The 27,590-nt window shown below is 40.4% G+C and overlaps 1 protein-coding gene across 2 annotated transcripts in view; it reads right to left on the bottom strand.

Annotated features, from left to right (window-relative positions):
• Window positions 1–16,685, bottom strand: part of pax7a (paired box 7a) — a 49,484-nt gene extending 32,799 nt beyond the window's left edge. The window contains exons 1-4 of one of the 2 annotated variants that reach the window (XM_050038674.1): window positions 16,179–16,685; window positions 14,651–14,886; window positions 13,642–13,786; window positions 13,118–13,246 (exon numbers count right to left, since the gene is read on the bottom strand). In XM_050038674.1, the coding sequence (XP_049894631.1) occupies window positions 13,118–13,246; window positions 13,642–13,786; window positions 14,651–14,886; window positions 16,179–16,266 (598 nt within the window). In that variant the 5' untranslated portion in view covers window positions 16,267–16,685. The remainder of the gene's footprint in view (window positions 1–13,117; window positions 13,247–13,641; window positions 13,787–14,650; window positions 14,887–16,178) is intronic. The other variant, XM_050038675.1, reaches the window with a different exon arrangement.
• Window positions 16,686–27,590: the final 10,905 nt, after the last annotated feature.

Here is a 27,590-nt window from a genome sequence, read left to right as displayed (position 1 = left end):
TATTCCAATCAACATGCCAAACAATTTGTGAAGAGGCTGCATATGTGGCAAAATCAAGTTAACTGTTTACTTGGTTTGGTAACATGCCAAAATGCATCATCAATTTCCTCTGGTTGTCAGTGACCTTCTCTGAGCCGTAATTTGACATTTAGCTGAAATTGAATCTGGATGAGATGTGTAACTTTACATAAGGATATTAAAAATCCACTGTCTATCGAAAATAAAATCATTCTCAGCTCACCTTTATGGACAGATGTCATTGGATTCAGCTTTGTCTCATGCCTATCATGTCAATTACCAGTTTATGGCAGGTGGTCGAGGGCCAAGGGCTCTCGTCCAAAAATCTATTTCAAGTGGTAAGATAGGACAAGCTAGAGATGGAAGTAGACGTCAGCAGGATATCTAAAATTTGTGTACAGCTACGAGTTTTTAATTTACTCAACTTAATGAGAAGCTGGTAGAAACTTCAGAATAAGCTACCTGATGAAAGAAAGAAAAGGTCGCCTTGCTTTTGCTACCAAACGATCAACCTCTCCCTGCCAGTGTCAGAGTGTTGGGCTCTTTTACGTCGACATTCCTCAGGAAAATTCCAATACTTTTCTTCCCTTGTCTCTTGGACAGAATCACATTCTTTAGAAAAGGAGTAGGGGGCTTGAAAAAGAGGAGAAAAAGGCAAGGGAGGAAGAAAGATGGGAGGCTCTATAATCTTTGGCTCTCACAACAAACAATTAGCCCCCTTTTCTCTGTTTGAGGTGGGGAGAAAGTGGGAGAGAGGAGGGAGGGTGGAGGTGAGGAGGAGGAGGGGGAGACGCAAGAGAAAGCAGAGGAGACAGAGAGGGAGAAGCAGCGAGAGCGATGCTCTTTTATGGCTCTTGTCATATGGATGAAGGCGCGGCGCGTCCATGAGAGCGCACGCTCACCTTCAACAACAGGGCGTCCACTGGGCCTCCCGGCCTTTTCAGCCCAGAGAGACGAGCTCCTCGGGGGGCCATTAGAGCATGAATAGGGGCCTGACAGCCCTGTGCAGCTCCGCAGGGCATCCATAAACGCTGACATATTGACTCCCCATGCCTCTGCGCTGCCTGAGTGTGAAAGCGTGAAGGGCTTGAAGGGTGGGATTCTTTTTCTTTAATATACTGCTGGCTAAAACTAGGATATTAAACAATATGTTTGTTTTTAACTCAAAGATGTACTTTGGAGTATTGTTTAGTTATTTTTATTATTTCTTTAAAACATAAGCGACTGTTTTGAAAGACTGCTTTGATGTAGATATTACGGTAAATGCACTTCTGGCATTGCCAATATGTTAGTTTTCATCATTCACACAATTCAAAATCCCACATTTTGTGAGAACTGAATTTACTTGCTAAATTATCATATCATTTCCAACTGTGGCATAACAAAGCCAGATTAGAAAGGATCTAACAGAGCCACATGGACCCATAAAGACTTCAGAGGACACCAAATGTGAACCTTGTTAGGAGGACTGTTGCCACCTCTCACTTCTCCTCTCGCGAACACTGAGCTTTGCACCAGGTTTCCTCTTCTGTCGAGCAGAATGTCACCGCCTGAGCTCGAGTCTTTGCTAATTGAGGTCACAGCGAAAGTAATGAAATTAACAGAGAGCACAAGAAAGTAAAAAAAGGAGCCCATGGGGGTCTGTGCCAAATGGCACTGGAGCCAGAGCCTCGGTCCCCCAGCAAAAAGCTCTAAAAACCTACGCAGGAAATCAAACAGTAACGTCTCAGGGCTATGAGCCGAGGTCTCCTGGAGGAACAAATCATTTTCTCAACAAAGCCAAAGAGAGATTACTGGGCACAGTATAGGAATGCACAGCGGACATTTTTATGTGCCCAAGGGAAGTTTCCTAATTTTCTGGACAAGGCTGGGCAGCAAATATTGTGGAAAAGTTTGTGTGATATAGAGGACACCAGGAAGGGAAGAAGAGTTGAAAAGAATGATGGAAACTTTAATAAAAAATCTGCACTAGTGTGAACAAAGCCCCCCAAAACTATGCATATGTTTAATTAATGGACAGGTTTATCTTTATAGAAATGTTTTTGGAACTTCTAACTGCTGAATTATGTGTCTGAATACAACTTTATTTCTGCACATCCTGTCTCTAATTGGACAAAATAAAAACAGTATAGTTGGTTTTGAAACCTCGGAAAATGGCTGGATAATCTTTATATAATTTATATTTGATTTAAAAAACACTATTATGCTACACTGTGTTAAAGTGAGGTGACGTTCAGTTCCAAGTAAACAAACTGTCTCCTTTATATTCAATAATTTAATGAAGGTTTCCCGTAAAGAGCTTTTTCTTTGGGCACAGAGAAGCATTACAGTGCTTGGCATTAATTTCTGAGTTCCCCACAATATTGAGGGGTTGTAATGTGGCACAGTAGCAAAGCTTTTTATACTGAGACTACATGTTCCCCAAGGAGAGAATGACTGACGATGCAGAAATAAGCCCATTAGTTGAAAATAGGGGACAACATTTGAAGTTGTTATTTTGTCGGCAAGGACAGGAGCTCCACCCCACTGTTTGGACAACCGCTTACACATTTTAACTTGGTGGGGAAAAAACACATTTCTGATTTGCAACACTTAGGGAACATGTTTATTGTCTTTGTGGTGGTGAAAGGAAAACATGCACAATTAAAACAAATGAATATTTCAGTGTTGAAGCAGATCAAGAGCATAAAATGTGAAATGTTCTGGCCCTAAGTAGCATAGGCTAATGGCGATTTTTAAACTAGCAGACCATGGTCAATGTTTCTCATTCATCACTGAGGGAGAGCGCGGGCACACTGTGCTAAACGTAATTACTGTTGCACATTATGTGGGCTATTCCTGTATTGTAATAAAATTAGCCAGAAATGCCTTTTGTCTTTTCTAATGCAGCTCCATGGTAACCAGTGGATGGTCATAATGCAACACACTGTCCCCGATCTGTGCCAGCTGTCAGAGTTTGACAACCTTAGGTGGCAAGGCGAATTGGAGGAAACTACATTTCTTTCAATAAATTACGTGGCTCTGACCTGCTCATCCATTGCACAATTTAACATGGACATAATAAAGCCGGAGATGTCCTGATGTATTGTATACTCATTTGTGTGATCCTTTCGGCTTTATTGTTTGGCAGAACAACAATGGTTTAATCACCAGGACAAAGATCTGTTCCTGCCAAAGGTCCTGCTTATTATTACACTGTTCGTCTTAAAATTTTTACTAAGATTATCTCAGACAGGCGGGAAATTCAATTACACTATATATTTTATTCTATATTCCTCAAGCTACAGGGGAAAAATCTGAAGAGTGGGCTTTAAGATAAAATTTAAATGCTATAAAAACACAATATTTAATAAAAACAGATCTTCAGAATGAGACTGCAAGACTAAAATTGACCCTTTTTTACTATTTTTACGATAATAAATCATCATATTTCATATCTATAAAATACAAAAGGGAAACAAATGCAAAACTATGTTAAATGTGAGCCAATATATTGTCGGATATTTGTAAAATACCTGCAAAAGCAGTTAGTAAAAACTGTCTTTCACAGTGTTTATCAAATCTCACACAGAAAAAAAGACTGTTTAGTTCAATAGAGGCATAAATACAAGATGCTACTGATTTCTCTGTTGGGAGATTATATTAGGATGAAATCAAAAAGGCAGCCGCACGCCAATACTTGTCTCCTGACTGATATGGCTCACATAAATATACTGCAGAATTACTGGTGAATTTAACAGGCCTTTGTCATTATCTGACAGCCGGCAACGACATTTATGTTGTTTGGTAGATAACTTATAGGCAAAATGATGACGATTTATGGAATTACATGGTTAATTAAATACTGCTTGAAGCTGAAATTACTCTGTAAACTGTCTGTCCCCTTTGGCAATGCACCTAGGCGAGACAGAAACAAAAAGAGCGAACCTTAATTTTACCTACAGTCTGGTCAGTTGTGTGTTTGGGGCTTTGTGGCTCAGATTCAAGGGTGAAGGTTTTGTTTCAACACTTTTAGGGGGGCACATTTGAAACTAGATGTTTGGAGGTCCTCCGCTAGAATGTTTTGAGCATCTAAACTTAATTTCCTGCATTCTGGTGAATTTTTTAGCACCAATTTTTGCCTTTTTTGCATCAATTTAAAGGTCTTTCATTTTGTCAAAATAAAAGTCCTCTGCTACTCTCACGCTTTTATTGAGGGGGACGCATCCAAAATCTACACCTATGCTCAGAATCATTTTATTGCTTGTTGACATTGTTATTGGTGCTCTCTGACAACAGGCACTATTGTCTGTAGAGGTCATGAGGTCACTTAATTATGCTTGTTTTATTGCAGGAAAAATGACTACAGCCTCTCTAATACTGATGTGTGCAGAAGAGCTGCACCAGGGGGTTTGTTTGAGCGGATGTTACCTGAATTGAACTATTTATTTATTTGTTTTTCTGGGGGCCAGGAGGAGAGACGCCAAGAGGACATCTCAAAGCAATTAAATGAGATTCCTGTCCTATAACTATAGGTTTTTTCCATTAAAACCTTTGAAACTAATCTCCCCCGCTGAGAACACTTGTCTCTCCTCGTGGCATGGCTGGGAATCAGTAGTGAGAGATAAATAAATGGCCTTTAAAAAAACATTGGCCCTCTTGTCAAGACACATATCCACTCGAGAGCAGCAACAGTCCACGTGTCAACTCATTCTCTTCCCATTTCCTCCTCTCTCTTTGCTAAGACACTCCTGTCTAATGAAGTAGAGGGGCCGCGGTCCCAGAGGGCTGGAGCAGAGCTCTGTCACCCCTGAGTGTTGTTTTCCCACCGGACAGCCCAGTCAGCGTCCACCATCGAAGGTAATACTCACCAATCAGGATTCATTACAAATCTATGAATGAACTGCCCACTGCAAGCGAAATCCGCAGCAAACACACAACTGCCCGGGAGAAGAAATAGGCCTCCCAGGGACCCCCCTCCGAACTAAATTGGATTGCCAATTCGGCCCACAGACGTTTTGAGAAGTCGAGAAAAACAATGGAGCAGAAAATAAATACTCCAAAGCCACAATGATGACTCCACTTGGTAAACTAACACAGTATTGATCGTCTTCTTCTCTCTTTTTTTTTGTTTGTTTAGAAAAGCCTCATCCCTGCTAATAGCTGTCTGAGAGTGTAATCTCTCCCTTGTCCTCCCCCTCCTCTCCTCCCCCTCCACATTCCCTATTATGTGGCTCCTTTCAGCGCGCCTCAAATAGTTTAGGTTCAGTGTCGCACTGGGGTACGGGGCATGGGACTGGGGACCAATTGTTTGCTAATGTTGACACCTGCCAGAGCAGGCTTGGTCTATTTGGGGCCCGCCAAGCTGCAAACTGGATGCTCCCCCTCTTTAGCGAGATTAAGTGTGGGTTGCTGGGGTCACAAATCACTGGACTCCCTCTGATGTTGTGAGGCACAGAGCCAGAGACTGAGAGGACTAAAAGAGAAAGCTGGAGAGGGAGGGACAGAGGAGGGAAGAGGGATAAAGAGTGACAGTCCATTGTTTACTGAAAAGGAGGGGAATAATGTATCTTCTTGAGTGCGCGTAACCAGCGCGCCCCATTCAAAAAAAACAACATATCAACAGTGGATCCACGTCGCCAAAGCACACAACAGTTTTCTGCCTTGCTTTCTCTCTGCTTTTGGGTGCATGAATGATCAGGAATATTTGAAAGCTTTTTTTTTTTTTTGTTTGAGATTCAGCACTAACAGGAAAGCCCAATTGTCACACTCTGCTCTTGGTCTCCACATAAGAGCTTGTGCAATTTCCACACCCAAAATATAACATTAGTAGTAGGAGAAAATAGGATGCGAGGTATTAAACCATCTGCTTTTATGATGATTCACAGGACAGACTTTCTTTGGCTCGAATTTAACCAAATATGACGCTGATAAAAAAGACTTGGAGAATAAATAAACATGAACCTATAAACTACGAGTTCCTCAGAGCAAAGTCTAACAAAGTGCTTGTTTACTTTAACATATACATCTTGTTTAAGCTTTTTTTTTAAGCACACATAGTGTAAAGCCCAAGGGAAAAGCAGCGTGGCCTTGACAGACAGTGCCCAGCTCCTCCTCCTCCCCCTTCCTTTGCAGATGTACATTAATGCAAAAAAAGGGCAGAGATCTGAGCTGCAGCAGAAGCACCCTCTCTCCCTTTAAAACTGCTGCTGTCCAGCCTGATCGTGTCAGTTTGAAGGCCCCTATTCAAAAGTATTCATGCATCTGCCTTTGAGGCACAATAGCAGCTAGTTTATAAACTGTCTGCCCAGGCACCCAAAGGCTTTAGTTCTTATTGTTTTCAGCCCCTTAATAAACTTTTTGGAGGAGTTCATCAACTTGCCTGAATGGCCCATGCAGCAAGTCTCAAGACAGAAAATAACAGAAGGGCCTTTTCTCCTCCCTCTTCTTTCTCTCGTCCTTTTCTAGTGGCTGTTCGTCTAACAATGGTGAGAGTAGGCTGTCAGACATCACAGAGCTTTTTTTTTGTACCAATACAAGAAAAAAAGTATTCAATAAAAAGAGAATGTGGCCTCTTAAAAAAAAAATCGAAGACAATTGTATTTGCACATTTTCACAAGATGAACTCAAGCAGCACAAGTTAAAAAGTTGTTTACTGAATTAAATTGTGAACATAAATGAGAGTATTTGTAAAGCAATGGAGCTCTTATTACAGCTAAAGTTATATATTTTGCAGAAATTGTGCCTAAAAATATTAAGATTTAAAATTTTAATTCCTATAATTTCTTTATTAGAATACAGTTGAAAAACAAAAATATTATATGAAGTTTTCTATAAATTCCCAGATTGCCTGACACCTGTTAGACAGGCAGAAATGATGGGATGCAATAAAATGTAATTTTGGCTGTAAGCCATTAATCCACTGTTATACCTTTAAACTCTGCGTAAAAAAAAAATTAGCCAAACTTAAAAGTCTTTAATAGATGTCTGCTCTAATTAATTTCATACCTAATTAAAGCAAGGCTACAGTCCATGCAGGCCGGCCTGTTTAGCCCGCTGGATGGCCATAATTGAAGTAATAGCGGAAAAAAAGGGGGCCTGCTTAGAAAATAAAACCCCGCAGCGGTCCAATTCAACAACATCACCACCATCCAACCACGCTGCTCACCCCCCACCCCTTCCTCCACCACCTCCACCTCCACCATCTGACCCAAAAAGGCCTTATTGGCTGCCCCGGACCAACCACCTACTGTTTCCCACCGATGCACTCGGTGCGTTTTAACACCCTAATTAGATGTGACAAGTTCAACGAGCTGGTTTCAGAGGAGGAAAAGCTGGTCAGGTTATGATTTCCGAGTCAGACTCACAGGGGAATCTCTGGACAGCTGATTCCTGTCAGCCTCATTCATCTTCTTCCAGCCAATTAAACATCAGTGCTAACAAAGCGGCGGCAATTTGGGGGAATACATTAAACGCCTCAAGTGGAAATGTAAATGTTTGAGGCGATGTCAGCAGGCTGGCAACACTAACGGGATAATAAAAATGATTATTATAATAATATTAAATAATGATAACACACAAAAAATACTCGGGCTAATATTTGCATTTTTAAAACTGTTTGTGCACAATATGATGTTGAATTTTGAGTTTTTTGGTGCAATTTGCCACAAAAATAATCATGCAATATAAAAAATAATATGATGTTACATTTTCCAGAAAATTAACTTAAAATATTCCCTAAAATGTGCACCACATTTAAACAAAAACACCACAAATTATCCTCCAAATTACCCTGAAATTAATTTACCACTAGAAACATTATAAATCATATTAATCTGACATTTTTAAAATTATATACAGCCCTTTAAAAGCATACTTGCCAGGCACAAACATGTGGCGTTTAAAAAAAATGAAGTTACACACCAACTTGTGTCACTAATACTCCCACCTGTTGACATGAATGTGTGATGCATGTGTGTGAAAGAGAGGGGAAGGGGGAAGTCAAACTTAAGCAAAGAAAGAAAAAAAATTGAGATTTTCTATTTATTTTGGACTACAGCCCTGCAGGCAGGATCTCGGAGCCCCATAGTGAAAATTGGCGGAATAAAACACAGACAGAAATGAGAGACGCGCTGAAGCACCCTACTGTTGTGACAGGATACCTGGAGGGCAACGCTTCCTCTTTAATTTGTCTCGTATGGGTTGAGACCCCCAACCAGACATCCAATCCTCAGAGTCTGCGTAAGCCTACTGAGTGTAATTCTCGATGGTGAAATTATATGCTATAATTAAATATCGTATTATTTATAAAATAAAAAAAAATGCTCGGTGGCATTGAGGCATCTTATCGACTTGGTCTTCCTCGGCTTCGTCCTTGTTATCACATTAATAGTAACAACATCTAAAATGGGCCTATCAGCATTTGTGGGGGGAATTGCAGGCTAAACAAAGGGCACCTATGGGCTTACAGCTTATATTCTGATATTTTCGAGCAGGAAATGTTAACCTTGAAATGCTGCTATCTGCGCTTAACAATGTGTGATCATAACCCCATAAATGAGGGGAGAAATTGAATCCTTTTAAGTTATTAAGCAGGAAAGGATTATAAACTCGTCTTTATAAATGAGCTAGAAATCCCCATGTCTTCCTCTGTACACTTTTAAATTTCCCACAAGAAGCTGGAGAGGAAAGATTGCCCCTTTTCAAGAGCCCCACAAGAGATGGAAAAACCATTTTTGTGCCCAGATAGGGAGTCGTCCCACATGGTAAGCGCCACTTTAATTAATAGACAGCCTTGAGAGGTATCACTGTCAGCCTGGATAATGGTGGCAGAGCCAGTGTTTGTGCTTCCATGAATATTTCTGATGTGATCAAAGTCAAATGCCAGCACAGAATGAATTTAAGCCTACTCCATTTTTTTTATTTAGCCTAATGCTGTCGACACTTAAAGCTCCTGACACTGAAACGTCTCTGCAGTGTGGTAGGCCTACAAGCTTAAAGTGCACTCCTTAAAAATTGATGCATTACTCGTATAAGGAATGGGTTTCGTTTTATTATGTTGCACGGTTTGCTCATGTTACCTTGCTGGAACCAATAGGCTAATTTGTTACACTGGTAGTCACCCTTCAACGTAAAATACCGCAATATGTCATTAAGGACAAATTAAAGCATCATTTTTTTAATGATAAATAAATAAATATCTTAAGCCTGCTCAATATTGCAGTTACCTTAAAAAATGAAGTAAAAAAATGAACATTACTGAGGCTAAAATTGAAATTTGTCACACCAATGTAGGCCTACTGACTGAGATGCTGCAGTTACCTGACAGCCAATGAGCTAATGCAATTTAAACTAGCTAATGTGCTCAAAATATGGCGTGTTATTATTATTTTTTATAATGCTGAGCAGCTGTTACAGGCTGCACAAGTCCCTGAGACATGATATGTGTTTATTACAATCATAGGAGAAAGACTACAGGTAGCTAACTATCACTGGTGCCAACTAAACATCATGTGATCAGCAGTGAAAACAAATTTAAATTTAAATTCAGAGATGGTAGGACTTGAAAACAAAAATATTTCAGCTCAATCGGCTGTGTAATTATGTATTTTTCACGTAAAAATGTAAAAAAAAAAATCTATTTAATATTACATAAATTGTTATAAAAGCATATGCTGTTTACTTTTATTTTTAGTATTAAAATCTAAATCTGAAAATTAAAAAAATGAATCATTATTTAACAGGCCCTATTTTTTCCACGTTTATTAATTGTGTTAATTTACTGTAAACACAAACAACCCTCCTATTATTATTATTATTATTTTATTTATTATTATCATTATTATTATTATTAATATTATTGTTGTTGTGCTGGTGTCGCGTCTTTCAGCTGCTGCCCCCTCCATAAGAAGAAATGTAGGCCTACCGATGTAAATTCCAGTGAGATGTGGCTTGAGTGGCTGCGGGGACAGGGGAGGTTAATCCGAGTTTAATGCAGTGAAGCACAGCGCAGGGTCTGGGCTATGATGGGTATGTTATCTCTGCCCAGCATTTGGGTCTCCCTCAATTTCCACCCAGCCAAATAGCTGCGAGAAAGTGCAGATGGAGTCACTCTCAATGCCTGAGGAAAAAACGTTATTAATAGCTAAATAACTTCCCCATACTTTCACTGAATCTCTCTCACACACTGTTCCAGATGGATTTGTTTGAAGTGGTCTCTCGCTTCATTCCCCTGTCCTTCTCATTCAGCACGGCTTTAGACCCGAAATATAGCTACATTATATTACCATACACTTAGAGACTGGGTGTGCGCGTGTGTGTGTGTTGGTGCGTGCGTGTTTGTGACGTGGAGAGCATGGAGGGGGGGAACCTTTTCACACTGTTCGTCACTATAGAGTCTGTCGTTAATAACAGCAGAAATTATTGTGTGTGTGTTTCTTTGTTTCTGCAGGAAAACGTCAGAGAGAAAAAATGTATTTTGCGTAATTGGTTGACGTATGACGCAAAAACCTCCCCAGGTAATTTACAGCACGCTGGAGCCGAAATGGAGAAATGAAAATGTAGAGACAATTATGTGTGAAACAAAGTGTAGGTCATGATTTACGCCTCACGTTCATTCCACTAATATTTCATTGAGTACAAGAGTGGCCTCCTCTCAGCCAATCCTAACCTGGGTCTTTGCTCTGTCTGACTTCCTCACACACCTCTCCGCCTCTCTGTCACTTTCCCTCCTTGATGCTCGGAAATAATCCCACCTGACATCTGTTTAATTAGATTGAGGACCTCAGGTAATCCTGCGATTTGCTGAAGTGTCCATCGCCTGTCTCCACCTCATCTGACGGTCAGGGTGGCTGCGATAGTGTGGCAGATGGACGCCGGACAGCTGATTCACCTTCTCTGTTTGCCCGGTGTGGCGCAAAACAAAAAGGGATGTCCAAGTTTGCGCAGTTTCTTGCCCGTAATTAAACGTTGGCGCGGAATTTAACAGCCGTACATGACCATTAAAGTGCGCACCAGCTTATGCGCAAACAGAGCACTGGATCTCCACATGGTTAATAATCATCAGAATAAAAAAGGTGGAAGTATTTTCGGTGCATGCATTGAGTTTAGCTTCCTCAGCATCCTTCTGAGAAATAACACTTGATTCCAAGCAACAAAATACATTTCTGCAATATTGTAATATGGTTAGCAGTCTGAATACACGTTAAATAAAGCTAGATTAGAGCTGGGATAAATCCCTGATGTAACCTCTGAGAAAATCAAATACACAGGCCTAATAAACAAATAGATAAATAAATAAAGTCTTAAAATCTGGATAAGTAAACGAAAAAAAAATCTCATGAATTTTGTGCCCTGGGCGAGCCACTGTGAGCTCCGCTCTGAGATGAAAGTGAAAAGAAATAAAAGGCTCTATTTAATCTGCTTTAAAACCCCTCTCCACATAAGGGCTGTGCTTCAAACTCGGAGAGTGAGGGGCTGATTGGGGATAAATACATTTCTTACCATGCCTGCGAGCTATTACACCCGGCACGAACACAGCCACCTATTCAGCAACCATCGTTTCCAGTGCTTACTCTAATAAGTATTAACATTATTAAATGCCATCCGGATGCCGGTAGTCTAAACTGCTTTACGCGCAGGGTGCGTCTCTTTTTATAGCAACGTAATTGAGTCCCAATTTAAAACACAAGCAGCGCTGAGGATAAAAAATAGAAGCAGGAACATTATGTGGATATTTCGAACCAACAGTCAATAATAATAAATATAATGTAGTTAACACTTTACAAGTCAGACTATCACATTACGCAGGAGACGTGTGCTCACTTTTACGCGGCTGAGTTGTGCGTAACGAGCAGACTCTCCTAAAAACGATGGTCATTTGCAGCCAAACCGTCTGCATGGACACTCGAGATATTTGCAACAGAATTGTGACATTTTTCCTCATAACATTACTGCGTGGTGTGACAGAAAAAAGGAGACCGTTTTCACGCTATCAACTGATTCTTCTCCAACGGGCCATTATATAAAATTACAAAACTATCTACCAGCGGGGCGTACTGAATAATTCATCTCCTTTTATGTCTCTCCTTGCCCTTTGTCCAAACTTTTCTCTCTCTTTTACCCGCTTTTTTGAATGAGAATGGACGGGCCCACACTCTCCTTTTTCGCTGCCCTGCTTTCCAGGATTTGCTTTTGTACCTCGGACTCTTCCCTTTAGAAAGGCGTCAATGGAGGGGAGGTTTCTGCTCGTGAAGTTCATCTTCAAGTTTGAAAAATTTTTGGCAGTGTCTTTTTGGGGGAGAGGGAGGCTTTTGTGAACTCTTATCTAAACCCCATTCAGTCATGTTTGATCATCAAAAGAGGCAGCCTTTATAGCGTCTGGAAGCTGAGCGTTTTTTACCCAATGTGCAAGAAAACAGTGAAACATAATAAATATGACAAGTTTGTGTTGTACAATGTCAAACAACTCATGCTCTAATTTAAAGTCTAATGTGTATTTCTCACGTGTGATAGTTATATTTTTAAATATGTGAAAAAATGCACGCTACAAAAATATTCCATACCACATTTTAAGGCTATTACAAGCTTGTAGATACTATTGACAAACACTGGCAGCGAGTACCTGCGTCAAAGCTTTATTTTCCCCTCCTCGCAGCATTACTAATAGAGCAAATAATAATATGAGCATTGATTTCCACTTTAACTGACAAGTGGTGAAATGTCAGTGAACTGACATCGATTGTGAAATGGGTCAACTGTCAGCTGTCGTTTAGAGGTCGTTAAATGAGTGAATGAATGAGCAGGAATTCGCTACACAAATTAATTTTCTGCAGTTAAATACCTTCTGCCAAGGCTCTCATAAATAATTGAGTGAATGAACAACTGCTGGCTCGGAGTTAAAAGCAGGAATAAATTCTCTGCGTTTAGCTGCAGCTCGGATGTGGGACAATTTCCCAAGAGGACGTAAAGTAGGAAGTCTATTTAAAACATTTGCTTCCTGCTTACAAGGCTGTAATTTACCCTGCATAATGATAATAATGATACTGCTAATAATAGTGATGGTAATTTGTTATTTCAAACAGATACAAAAAGGGCCATATACTTTCTGCTGTTAACTTACATTTATCACCGAGGATGCCATCGATGCTATGCTTTGTTTTCTTTTCTCCATCTTCATCCTTCTTATCACAGTCATCCTCGTCATCTTTTTTGCCAAATCGGGCCCTCAAAACGCGGCTGATGGAGCTCACTAATGGCAACAAAAAGGTAAATGGGTGATTAGCTCTAAAACCCATAAAAGAACCATAGTAATCCTATCATACATTTTTTTAGAAGGATACCATACAAAAAAAAAGCACAGGAAAAGTTTTACATGATGTGTTGAAAAAATAAAAGTCTATATTAAAGTAAAAACACTATAAATGCAATAATCAAAATTAACTATTGAGCACCAAAGGCATATTTTCCCCCAACTGGGTGATTTATTTTTTTTCTGGGTCACAAAGCTGTAGGTGTGCTTCCTGCTACACTGAAACATTTTTATTATCAGTAACTGGGGCTCAAAACATGTTGGATTCAAAGTGATGTTCAGAAGTGATGCTGCAGTGTTCGCTCGTAATAAGAAAAAAAAAAAGTGCAGCTTACCAGATGAAGCCTCACCTGAAGGAACTGTGCTTCTGTCGCACACCCCGTCCTTCAGCAGCTTATCCCGGATCTCCCAGCTGAACATGCCGGGGTTCTCTCTCTTGTACTCCTCGATCCGCTTCTCCACGTCAGGAGTTGCCACCTGCTTTAGGTTTGAAGTGGTGTGAAAGGAGGAAGACAGACAACAGGGCCAAAGGAAAAAAAAAAATAGGAATTTTAATTTTAATTTAAAGGCATTTTTAAAGATGAAGAAAAAATGTGATCCTATAAAACATACAAAAAATACTGAAAATAAAAGACAAGAATATAAAATATGTGCAGCCTATTTTTAATGGGAATATTAAATGCCATAAACCAACAAATAGGCCAAATATTAAAAGGTCTGAACGGCACTATAAACTTAATATTTAACACCAGTGTGTCTCCATATATTGTATTATCTTTAAATAACAAAAATACTGTCATGGAAAAGGATAAAATATGGCCATTATTTAGCATCAAATATAATATATTTACTAGCACTGCTGACCAAAACATTTAATATATTAACTGACTTCTCAATGTTTGTAATTAATTTTCTTTTTTAGGGTAAATGTTTCCTGATATTTTTTTGATGATTATGAAAAATATTGGATATTTATTCTAGATTATTTAGGAAGAAAAAAAATCATCTGCAACGTTTAGTATGAAGAGCAAGGACAGAAAGGATGTTACAGGTGGGCTGTAATGTTGCTGTAATTTAAATTTTAGGACACATAGGTCACTGGTGATAAACGCACCCTGTTATTATTTATTATTATTATTATTATTATTATTATTATATTTAAGACATTAAAATACCAGACAGTTGAGGTCAAACATCATATTTCTGTCTGGCTCGTTGCCCTCCTTCAGGCTGCTGTAACAACACACCATCAGCTCTGAGCCCACTCAGGTGTCCTGCACACCTCGTGACGCCCTTCCTCGCGCTTGCAGTGACCCACAGACCCCGTTCACGGACCCCACTCACCCTGGGCTTGCTGCCTCCTATGGCTCCCGGACGGATCGAGCCGGTCTCCTGGTATCGGCAGAGGATCTTGGAGACACAACCGTGAGAGACTCGCAGTTGTCGCGAGATTACGCAGGGTCGGATGCCGTGGTGGGCCATCTCCACTATCTTGTGTCGGATGTGATTTGGCAGGGGCCTCCCGTTGATGAACACACCGCCAAGCTGGTTCACCCTACCCTGGCCCAGAGGGGTGGATACTGCGCCACAATAAACAACAAAAGTCTCAAAAACAAACACAAACAACAACAACAACACATGCCTGTTCTTTAGCTCACCTCAGTGTAAGCTACATGAAGCTAATTCACTTTATGTTGTGGTCAAATCGCGGCGTGTTTGCTGTGTTGCTGACTTTTAATGGGACGCAGTTAACGCACATTATCATATTCTACATTTTCAAGAGCGCGTCGTGCCAAAATCAGCCCGCGTCAGTGTGTCTGTCTGACAGCATGCAGCCGAGGCCACTTCAGGATCCAATTTCACATTCAAGAGACACTAAAGAGGGTGACACTTCCCACCTTGATTATTCCTAGTCATGCTGTACAAATATTGATGTGATCCTTTGAGTCATCTCTTTGCTGTGTGTATTATTGCCATTTCCAGCAGCAGGACACTTGAACAAATCCCGCAGCTCGAGTAACTTGCGAGCTACGTGGTTTTGGTGCATTTCGGTCCCGAGCACTTGAGCACGAACTGGGTGTAATGGGAAAACTGTTTCCATAAATGCATGCAAATACAAAGTGATCTTTTTTCCGCCCATATGTTCGGACGACTCGAGTGTGGGCATCGAAGTTTAAAAAAAAATTAACAATTAGATTGCTTTATGTGTGTGTGTGTAATAATCGAAATTGAGGTAGTAAAATGCTTCTTAAAATGTGCAAAAAATATTCTGTTATTTTAAGCAGTATGAGGGTAAATTACTGTCAGACTGGCTTCAATTTTAGCACAAAGAATTATTTAAAATACATCATTTTCTATGCCTAATATTAGCACCAATTGAATGTATCTATAATTTTAAAGTATAAGCATCAAAAGCATAAATCAAATGCAGAAATTAGAGAATAAAAATTGCAATGAATACAAATATTTCCGGTGTAATAAGCAGGAAGTACTAAGAGAGGATCTATTTACACATAAATAAACTAAAATCAATTACAAATAAATGCACACACATTTATAAAAATATAACATAATATCAGGCTGAATCAAAACACATTAAGGTATTTTTGAAAAGCAGTGGGTTGATTTTAAAAGCACGAGTCGGCTGCTTTTTCCCTTCAAATATAATTCACTGCTGATTCAGGTTGTTAACTTTAATCATCACTGACTGGAGGTCGTATCTGTTCACCCACCTTTTTTTATTTCCCAGCATGTCGCCGGTAACGAAGTGCGGGTCTGTGTGACTATCACGCTACAAGCTGACAGAGTGGAGCAGTGGTGAGTTTTGTCACGGCACACACACACATCAAACACACGCTGTCATGTCTCTTACCTTCCAGGGGGAAGCCGGTACGGGGGTAGTTCTGGCCTGGCGCAGGGCGCATCATCCGAGGCACCGTTCCTGGTAAAGTAGCCATCATTTAGCCACTCAGACAAACAACACCACGGACTCCAGTCCAAGTGAAAAACGGAATGTCTTCAAAATGCTCAAAAAAATAAAAGATGATGATGCTCTGTCAAATCCCAAATCCCAGGCGGAGAAACTGGACGAGCCCTTCTTCCACCGGGGGAAAAATAAAGTGATGCTCTCCTCTCGGTGCGATGAACGTGCCAAAAATGTATATAAAAAACAACAGCTGCTGCAAATAAAACAAAAAAATATCCCTTTAAACAGGGAAGTCTGCGAAACAGAGCGCGTAAAGTTGTGTCTGAGTTGGAAAAAATGCACAGTTATTCTTTTCCCTTGGTGTAGTTTGGGTTCAGTATAATGTCTGCTGGCTGGTTGGAAGTAGTTTAAGTGGCCAACTTTCGTGCATGTCGTAGGAGGAGACAGCCGAGCGCTCCCATAGGCTCGCTGGCCTTTCTTTTATGGATGAAAGAGAGTGGGTTTAGCCAGGAGCCGGCCGACCAATCAGAGCAACACATTCCACTTTTAATTCACTGCTGCCTCCCTCATAAGACTCCATACACCAGAAATGTTATTATATCTAAATGTTATTCTAAAGCCGGGCTTTTTCCAAATGTGTCTGCTCTCATGACATTCAGCGAATCTGTGGAATATTAATGCTTTTAAAATGATCTTTCTGTCTTTCTTTCATAAGAAGAAACTCCAGAAATAAAAAATAAATCGCCCAAAGCTGCAAATATAGCAACAATAGCAGAACCATGTATACAAACTGTTGTAATTTCGTTAAAAACATAATTGCAAGTTGTTAAAAATACTTTATTCTTCATATTGGCTGCAGGTTAAGAGTTAAATTCCGATTTAAGTATCATATTTGCAAAAATACCCGAATTAATTGACCCAAATCTTCTTGTTTTGGATCAAACTCCACGTGCGTAAACGTGCGTAAACGCCTGTATCCAAAGTTATTCCTCCACAGACGCACCGGTGCACACGCGTTGTGTGAATAAAAAAATCACGGCCCCAAAATAATTGAGTGTGGAGCTGATGATGCGGTTTCTTGAATGGACACAAAGCTGCGCAAAAGCTGCCCGGCGAAGGTTAGACCATAAGATGCTTTTGGCTTGTTAACCTTTCAATTAAGTAAATGTGCGCAGCATGAACATCTAAATCGCCCCTATAGCTTCTGTGGTAATTACAACATTTGGATCGACCCGCTATTGATGACAACAGGTTGACTTGCCCTCGAGTACGCGCGGGAGTAATTGCTTAAAGGTAATTGTTAAAAAAAATAATGCGCTACTATTAAAGTGGAATAAAAAAGAGCACATATGGGAGAAAAGAAGAGGTGCATGTGTCAACTCTGTGGGCCCACCGTGCATATAAAATTGTGTGACAATTGCCGTGGAAAACACTCCTGGTGGAAGGCAATTTCACAAATAATTTTAGCAACAATTAGGGAGTGTGGAGGGGTGAAATGGCGATTTCACATGCAGATGTGCCGGTGGGAAGGATCTGGTACCCTGCCGAATAGCTATGACCCTCACTCTCCCGCTTTGGTTTGCTTCACATGGGACAGAGGAACACAAAGAGACCGCCTCACCCTCCTGGGAAGGCGCAAAGAGCACTGGATTAAGTCAAGCATCAATCATGTGAAATACAAACAATGACAAAATTCTCTTATGAAAAGCATGTTCTTCTGCAAATATTTCACCTCTGTGTGTCTCTGAAGCTGCAGCAGGTATGTTGTTTTTATTTAAATCACACAGACACGCAAATAAAGCTAATAATCCTTGCAAATATCATTGGTTCACCACCATCAGGTCTGGCCTCTGTTATCCTCGTCATTATTAGCCTGTTATTCATTTGTTATGCAGCTGTTGGTAATTACACCCAAAAGAAATGAGTTTGCAGAGACATTTTCAGGTTTAGAAATTAAATGTGATGCTCAGTTTGTAACACATTTTCACACTAAAACATGTCTCCTGCAGTATATCCTGCACATTTTTAGCATTTCAGGATTTTTTTTTTTAGATCTACTTTACTTTTCATCTCCAAAAAAGTTAAGTAGGCTACAGATCAGTTGTCACATTTTCACAGGTGGATACAATAACACGGACACCTTTGTAAAAACCCTGAAAACTAAAATACAAACAACTTTACAACGCAGTGAAAACACTATGTCACAGCGTCACTATAAGCTCAACAAAGGCAGCATTTATCGCAGCCTTAACTCACTTTATTTTACAGTTTGTTTGTGTTTAAAATTTTCTTAATGTTACACCATGTTTGAGGACGTTTACAGAGGCCAGATGATCAATTTAAAACCATGATGCCCACTTTAATTGATGGTAACCAACTGAATCCAGAAGGGCTGAATAGAAGAAACTGATTATTAAAGCCTCCAATTCAAATGTTGTGGACTGTAAGTTTTACTTTGATTGAACCTCCAGGAATAAAAAAACTTAGAGCTCAACACTGCAGCACAGACAGTTGATTTTAATGTTACAAAGGTGTTTGAGTGGTGTATGTTTAGGATTATTGGATTTTTATATTGTTGTGGCACCATGTCCACTAGTGGGCGACTACTTTGTCACTTTTTAAATCAATTGATTTATGTAGAGAAAAGCCACATTGGGCACCTTCATGCACAGGTGTGGATTACCGGGGCGACCACTCAATATTTAGAGCATGTGCATTTGTCCTCCCTCAAATAAAACATTAAAGTAGCAGCAAGTTAAATACATTTAATGTGATGCAGAAAAGGCACAAATTGCTGCATAAAACTTACCAGAATGAGGGGAATTAAGTGTTTGATGCCCTGGTGGAGGACCCTAAAACCCCAGTTTCACGTGCCCCCCCTTAAAACAAATCCTCCACCCTTGCCTGTAAATGATCTGCTGCTCCAAACAGCAGTTTTGTATTCCTGATGTTTGTGCGAATGCATTACGTTTCTGTATTATCTGACCACAAGTGGCATCTGAATCCCTCCTCGTCCTCGTCACACCCAAAACACCATTTAGCCCGGTTGTTTCTGCGGGGTTCGGCTCAGCATCTGGCTCATATAAGTAACTCTGTCACTTAAGTTTCCTCTCAGCTGCAGCAGACAGAAAAACACTTCCTCACTCCCTCTCCCTCTCTCATGATACTGTCTCCAATCTTATCTTGATCAGGACCGCTCTTCAAACACTTTCCTACATAGCCCCTCATTATTTGTGTTATGGCAATTACCAAAGTTTCTTTTTTGCTTGTAGGTGAACACTTTTCCACCCCCCCATCCCCCTCTCCTATCTACATGTATTTTCTCTATACACAACGTTTAGCTATTCACACAAAGAGAAAACACCTTTGATGAGAGGCATCGCCAATTTAGGCTTTATCTTTGTCTGAGCCGAACAAAGGCGAGAAGCACAGGCATTAAGTGTATATAAACATTATTTTTTACTATATTTAAATTGTGCTTTTATCTTCCAGTAAGTGAAGAGGGGGAGTGTTGAAGCAACCAAGCAACACCTTTTGTCTTCAGTGAATGGTGTGCTGAATATGTTTAGATTATATGTTTCATTTCTGCAGTGCAGCCAATTCACTCTGTGAAAGATGTCTGTCAGAGCTGCTAAAAAGAATAACCTTTTCTTTTTCAAATGTGGGCCCCGTTTAAAGGGGAGAAGACAGACTGTGAAACATAAAACACAAGAGTTTAAAAAATATTTTAAACAGGTGTTATACACAATGTAGTTTGGCCCAAAACATAGTAAATATCCAGATAAATACTCCGTCTCCATCAGTTTTGTGATTCATGCTGGCCTCAGCTGTAAAAAAAAATACTAGAAATTCATAAATTTATAGTTTCCTGAAGCTTTTTTCTATTTTGGGGGGCATATTAATGCTGAAGGCAAGTTCTGTTCTTTGTTGTCGAAATGTTTTTTACTAATCTTACATCTGCACTAGTACTCAGCGCATGAATCATAAACTACTTTTTCTCTCCCATGAGCCTCCACTCTGTTGAATCTAAAAGCACTGCATGCAAAACCTGCCTGCGTGCAACAACACAGGGGTCACTGTGATAAACTGCCACCTAAAGATTTCCAGGAGGAAGTCTCTGAGTATATAAACCCCCCCAAAACATAGTGAACAATTGTTTTTCCATCATCTTCCATCCATTCAGATTTCACCTCCACTGCCAGGCTCAATGCTCTGTAAGAGAGTTTCTCGACGCTGCTGCATGCTGCTTCAGCAGTGACCAGATCTGCACTTCCACCACAGCCTTGTTAGCTTGTTGAGACATTCACATCTGCTCAGAATTATCCAAATGTGTAATCACTTCCTTATGGGAATTATTTTATCACGATAGAGAGAGAGCGTATAAAATGCGCTCTTAGGAGGAGAGTGGCAAAAAGCTTACTCTGTGTTGTAACTTTAACTAAAGAAAGCTGATCTGAGATATTCATCTCATTATGTGTGGCACAGGGAGGAGCTCCGAACAGGCATGTCGGCTCTGACAAGGTGATGTTTGGTTAATAAGGAGCATTCCTCACACTCATTTGGAACAAGTTAGCCTACGTGTGAACCTTGCTTGAACTCCAGTGGTTCAGCCTGGTTCTATACAACATATATAGGAAACACAGAGGCATAATAAAAAAAGGCAGCAAAGGCTAATTTGGGAAAGAACATTTCTTATAATCCTAAAGACTCAGCATCACGTATCCTTTGTGAAATAGTCCTTTAGAGAGGGAGTGTTTCCCAACCCTGAAGCTGAGGACTCAGAGGACCCAATGGATGCTATCTGAAGTAAATATCTGTTACACACAATCTGTAAATTCTTAGTTTAATTTTTTCGTATTTTTGTTTGTTAACAGTCTAGTAGTGTGTAAGATCTAAGGGGTTTTAGTGGCATCTAGTGGTGAGGACTGTATATTGCAGCCAGCTGAAATTCCTCCTGGTAAGAATTCCTTCAGTGTTCATTGTTCAGAAGGTTTTTACCAGGCAACACATTCTCACTCTGACCTCGTCACATATGCAGAGGTGGGTAGAGTAGCCAAATATTGTACTCAAGTAAGCGTACTGATATTTTAGAACAATATTACTCAAGTGAAAGTAAAAAGTAGTCATCCAAATAATTACTTGAGTAAGAGTAAAAGAGTATTTGGTGAAAAAACTAATCAAGTACTGAGTAACTGTTGAGTAATGTCTGATTTATTTGTAAAATAAGAACATGAACGTAATCAATCAATCAAAAATAATAATCTGCAAATTCATGTATTTTAAACGATACCCCTTTAACAAAAATAAATTAAATCTTTACAAACATAACATAAATCAAAGCATATATATATATATATATATATATATATATATGTAATTATGTACTCAGAGGTGAGTAGAGTAGCCAAATATTGTACTCAAGTAAGAGTATTGTTGCTTTAAAACAATATAACTCAAGTAAATGTAACTGAGTAAATGTAACTAGTTACTACCCACCTCTGCACATGTGATATCTTGGTTGAGGACTTTCCATGTCGACATATGACACACAAGGTAGCCTGTTGTTGATGTTCTGGGATACCATGTCAACTTCAGCCTGTTATATGCATTGTCTCTTTTCAACTACACTTCTGTTTTCACAGGAAATGTACAGTTTGCATACAGCATCTTTCAAAATAAATGTACTACATCAGTACAACACCCTAAATTGACGTTTTTTTCCTTCAACAACAAACGCACATGGTTCGGTTTAGGAAAAAATTGTTGGGGTTGGCTTTACACTCATACTGGAAGCGAACACCTACCTCCCGAGTGAAAGTTGGTGATTGCTGGACCCATCCACCACCCCTGACTCTGGCTTTTCACCCCCTTGACTGACGTTGTCTGGCTGTGTTTCCTCCTGACACTGTCAGGCAATGATACACAATGACGCCACACAGCCATGTATGATGCCAATGTGAAAGGATGACTGTTTTTGTCGGTGTCTGACGTGGAGGTCACTGCCCAAGCACCAGTATTTGACGACTTTGGAATGAGGCCGGGTTGTTCAGGGAGCCAAAATTCTGTGTTTTTCACTGCTTGGTTAATAACGTTGCTTGATGCAAAACAACAAAAAGGCAAATGGCCTTACCTAGAGTCAGTGTTTAGTTTGTCCATTCTGGGCTGCTCCGTGGATGAGGACACACTTCCTATAAACGGCTCATCCTGAGGTAATGAAAACACAATAATTCTTATTTTCAGGTGATTACGGACTAAAGAAAACATACTTATTATATGCTATTATATTTCTGCCAATATATCCTCCTTAAATCCTACACATTGGACATTTTAATACTAAAATGTGTACCTTTCAGGCTCGAAAAATCCTCCAAAAAAATCCCTCTTTTGGTCGATCTTTGGTTGGTCACAAGTAGACTTTCTTTAGTTTTGAGAACTATCGGGTCAAAAAGCCTGGGAAATTCTGCTATAGAGCACAAGACATCCCACAACAGCCTTGCTCTTTCTTACATCACTGTGAACTCTATTCACACACAACGTGTGGTAGGGGAGCAGGAAAACAACATATGTTATGTTGACATCTGAGTCTGGCGTCTGAGTTATGAGTCATGAAGACGTCCATAACTCAACCAGTGATCAAACACAGCCAAAGGCCACTTAGAGAGGGCAGCTCTCTCTGGATTTCCGAGGAGATCAGAGGTATCGGAGGGAGAACAAAGTGGAAATGGAAAATACCAAGTGATGGCACGACTGTGGCAAAAATGAGTAGACAAATCGGTCATATCAGGCAAAGCTGGGGAAAAAACACGGGACTGTTGCTTCCTTGTTGCAACACCGTAAACAGGCCGAACACTGTGGAAACAAGCGTGTTGTTCGAGTGACATCACACAAACAGGCAGACTCAGCTGGATGGGTGCAGGTGGGTGCAGGGGTGGCAGCAGCGGGCTGGGGGTTGACATCCTGTCACTGCTCATTATAGTGTGAATCCTGTGTATCCTCAATAGCACCTTCGCTTGGCACAAGCAGCGCAAACTAGTGATGTGACACTGGAGATAGAGGTCTGGAGGAGAGAGTTTCATCACCGAGGAACAGGTGGAAGACGGTAGAGACGGTGGACAATGCACCACACAAAGACAGACAATCTAAAGTCTTCAAATGAGAGTGATCTCACAGCTCGATTCCAGGAAGTAACAGAGAACAAATATGAAAAAAATACAAGGCACATGACAAAGCAATGAAGATGGCTCCTCAGTGTCTCAGGAGGAGCAACAGCGCTCCTTTATCCTCCTTAAACAATAACATTAAGAAACCTGTTGTCTGTGAGGCTCTTATCATCCCACAGCAGAGCTCACCTGTCCTCTTCTGTTTAACACAACAGAAAACCAATAAAGCACCTCTTTCTGTTTCACCAAATCACACTTTCACTTCAACACCAGTTTTTTTTTTAACGTTTGTTTATGCAAGGATGGCGTTGGTCGTGAGCGTTTAAGGCGATGCCTGCTACTCTGAGTTGTGCATAAACAAGGTACCATGTCATAGCCAACTGCTGATCTCGTGTCTTTGATGATTCGCCTCAGACCGGCGCAAATGCATTGAGATAATGCAACATTTTAAATGGTGTATAACTTGTCATGGCCGCCTACGATGTCCCTGAGATAAGGCAGCTTTTGGTTTAGTGTCAGTTTCCTAAGAGAGGGGCTTCATTACAGTTACACAAGGAGTAATCTCGGTGTTGCTACTGGGTGATCAATAAACAGGTTACACTAACACCTAATGTGAAAGATCACAGATGAACAGATTTCCCCGAAGCGCGCATAAACATGACTGAGACTAAATCAGCAAACGAGCATTTTAGAAGAATTTGTCCTCAACGATTTTTGTCACTTTGCTCAAAATCCCTTCAAAGGTTTGACTAGAAAACAACCAGAAGGATTTTTCTATTAATTGGAACATTTATTTTATTGGTCAAAGGAAAGTAAAATCTATTTTTAAGTATGTCAGATGTAAAACTGTGTGTGTTCTGTCCAGTAAATTCAACATAATAGAAATGAAGTATGGCTGCCTTGCTATTCCCCCTGTCTGCATTTGCAATGTAAAAAAAAAAAAAAAAAATACAGTTGTTAACACTCCTTTTAATGCTGCAACAACACTGGACACTGAGCTGTACACTGAAACCTTTAGAGAGTTTGTCTGTAAAGGAATACTGTGGGTTGCTGGCATCATTTCATTACAGTGGCCAGTGTTACAATCCATTTTACACGACCAAGAATGCTCTGTGTGCGTGTTGTACTTGTGTGTGTGTGTGTGTGTGTGTGTGTGTGNTGTGTGTGTGTGTGTGTGTGTGTGTGTGTGTGTGTGTGTGTGTGTGTGTGTGTGTGTGTGGCATGTGATAGGACCAAATGCTTGGGTATCACGCTCTGATGTGCATGCCAAATCCACTTGTCCTCTCACACAACCTACCAGTGTGGCTCTGCCGTTTCAGCTCTGCCAGCAGAGGTCTGGGGAGAGCAGCAGCACAGGAAGCAGGTCACGACCCCTTATAGCAGAAATCACAATGTGATGTGCTGACTGAATTTGACCAAATGTCACCTTTAACTGGCTGAAGTTACCCTGTCTGCTCCCACCGGCTAATAACTGTTTCATAATGTTAATTGGAAAAACTGGTGGCTTTTAAAAACATCTCTATTTTTTTTTTTTTTTTTTAAGTATCAGCATTCTTAGACGCTAACAGTTTTATAACCCAGATCCTGTCATATATAACTAAATGACTTTTATTGCACAATGATGAAGGCACTTTACTCCACTGTGCGGAATATAAAAGTTGTATATATATTTTTTTTCATGTATATAATTACATGAAACTGAGAATCTTTTTGTTTTTGTTACCTTAGAATGAGCCATTAATATCTACACAGTGCAGGTAGGCCCAGAACCAGCCCTTTCTCATTCCCACGGCGTCATGTGTCAGGCCCTTGGCGTGTGATATCGACGTGGAAGGCAACCTTTGGTGTCTTTATGAGATACACTAGGCTTTCAATTTTCTCCAATGTAAACCCATCAACTACTTGACACTGAGAGCAACAGACATAGTATAAAGAGCAAGAAAGTCCATGTAGGGCGGGAGGGAGAAGAGGTCAACACATTCTCACTCCGACCTCGTCACATATTGATGTTTTAGTCATGGACTTTCCACGTCCACATACGACGTGAAAGGTACCCTGGGTGCGTTGGTTGTTGACGTTCTGGGACACTGTGTCAAGTTCTGCCTGTTACATGCATTGTCTTCTTTCAAAATACACTTTCTGTATTTCAAAATAAACACACTACGTCGGTACAACACCGCAAATTGACCTTTTTTTTTTCTTCCAACGTTAACGTACATGGTTAGGTTTGGGCAACAAATAGTCTCTATATACAGACTCTACATTCAGTGAATGTAGAGTCTGTAGGCAAACCCCGGAGATCCTGCCTCCGGAAGAAGAGCTGAAGAGCCCTGGTTTCCGGTTGTAGGCTGTTTGTAGTCCGCGTGATATTGACCAATCACGTTTGAGCCGGCTGCAGTTGTTGCCAGGTTAAACGGTCCGTGCGGTGAACTAACGAGGCGGAACATAGTTGGCGTCACTGCAAACTCTGAATCCATCGCAATGGTTCAGCATATTTACTTATATGAACAGAAGTCGGAAACGGAAATTCGCCCAAATCAAACCGGAATGCCAAAAAATCGGGGGTCTGCCACCAGAGGCTGTATTGCCGTCTGCCGGAAGTCAGACGCTGAATACAGCTGATGAGTTCCGAGAATGGGCAACAAAAGCATGTGGTTAGGTTTAGGAAAAAAGAACAGGGTTTCACTTTAGAATCTTACAGGATGTGAACACCGCTCTCTCGGGTGAAAGTTGATGTTTGTTGGACCCATCTACCACCTCTCCCGCTCGGCCAGCTCAGACTTTCACAACCTTAGCTTTCGTCCTTGTCCCGCCGCGTTTCCCCCTGATGCCGCTGGGGGCCATTAAACTCTAACAGCAACCGGCTGCGTATCATGCCAACGTTAAAGGGTGCCTTTTTTTGTTGGTTTCTGACGCTGCAAATCACTGCCCAAGCACCAGATTTTGATTTCGGAGGTAGATGATGAACTTAAAGCCAGGATACCACAGTTTGTGTCCAGTGAAAAACCAAAAGTCAGTGTTGTTTTAACTTAACATTACGCAATTTACATACAGTTGTCGTGCACTGACGTCACTCACATGATGTTCGGTTACAAATACACTTATTGTTACCCAAAACACTATCTGTTTACTAAGCCTAATCAATAAGTTTTGTTGCCTATCCGCAGCAGTTTCACAGCATTGACCCCGTGTTACAATGTGTTTCAGCATTGCCCAAAACGCACAAACCAAACGCTGGCTCTAGATTTTATCCATTTGGTCCAATAACATTTTGAAAGTCTAGAAGAGCGGGGTAGTGGAGAGCTACAGCCTTTGATTTTTTGATTAAGTGCAATGTTTTTTCTTAAGCCCATATCCCATCAAAATATTGTTTCCCATCATTAAAATTACTGCATGGCACAACTTCTCTGACAACATCAGTGTAGAGCAATTTATCCCTCTGATGTAGTTTGTCACTGTGGGTAGCTCTTCAAACTGTAATTTTCTAAATAGAAAAGCTCACATTAATCACATAATCAGACAGGCATATTAGTTTTTACAAGAAACATGGTCACAAACATTTTTTTAATTAGGCCGTATAGATGTTTTTTTATTTTTGCACAAGCTCTTGTGTCCAGTGCTGAAGAAGATATAAAATCATTAAGTCATTAAAACCGATTGTAGAGACGGACACTTCCTTTTTTCTTTTGTTTCTATGAGAAGTAGCCCAACTGTTGTAAGGGACTAATGTAGCATTAAAGAGTATTAAAAAAAAAAAGTCATTAAAACCTAAAATAAAGTGAAATTTACAACCCTGTTTCACTGAGCTGATCATGACTATCATGTGAGCTTTCTGAAATGTTATCTGGGTCTTTTTATGACTTTAATGACACCCCCATTAGACCGTGTATAAGCCCTATGAGAGCTGGTTAGCTTCTCAAAGCTAAAGCTGTTGAACAGATTGTGTTGTACAAGACATAAATGATGAAAAACAGCGGTGGCTCAAAATCTCTAGTGCTGTGGCCGTACAATATGGATGATCCAGGAGTAGTGAACGGGGCCCTTCCTTGAATGCCGAATCCATTTTTGTTTATACATCTATGGTCCCCCATTGTAGTTCTTCTATAGGCTTGGCACTCGGGAGAAGTTTCAATCAATCAATCAATCAATTTTATTTATAAAGCCCAATATCACAAATCACAATTTGCCTCACAGGGCT

The sequence above is a fragment of the Epinephelus moara genome, chromosome 24, assembly GCF_006386435.1.
Source record: "Epinephelus moara isolate mb chromosome 24, YSFRI_EMoa_1.0, whole genome shotgun sequence".
NCBI classification, from domain to species: Eukaryota; Metazoa; Chordata; class Actinopteri; order Perciformes; family Serranidae; genus Epinephelus; species Epinephelus moara.
The sequence above is the reverse complement of the archived record's forward strand: the minus strand, read 5'-3'. Positions and strand labels throughout refer to the sequence as shown.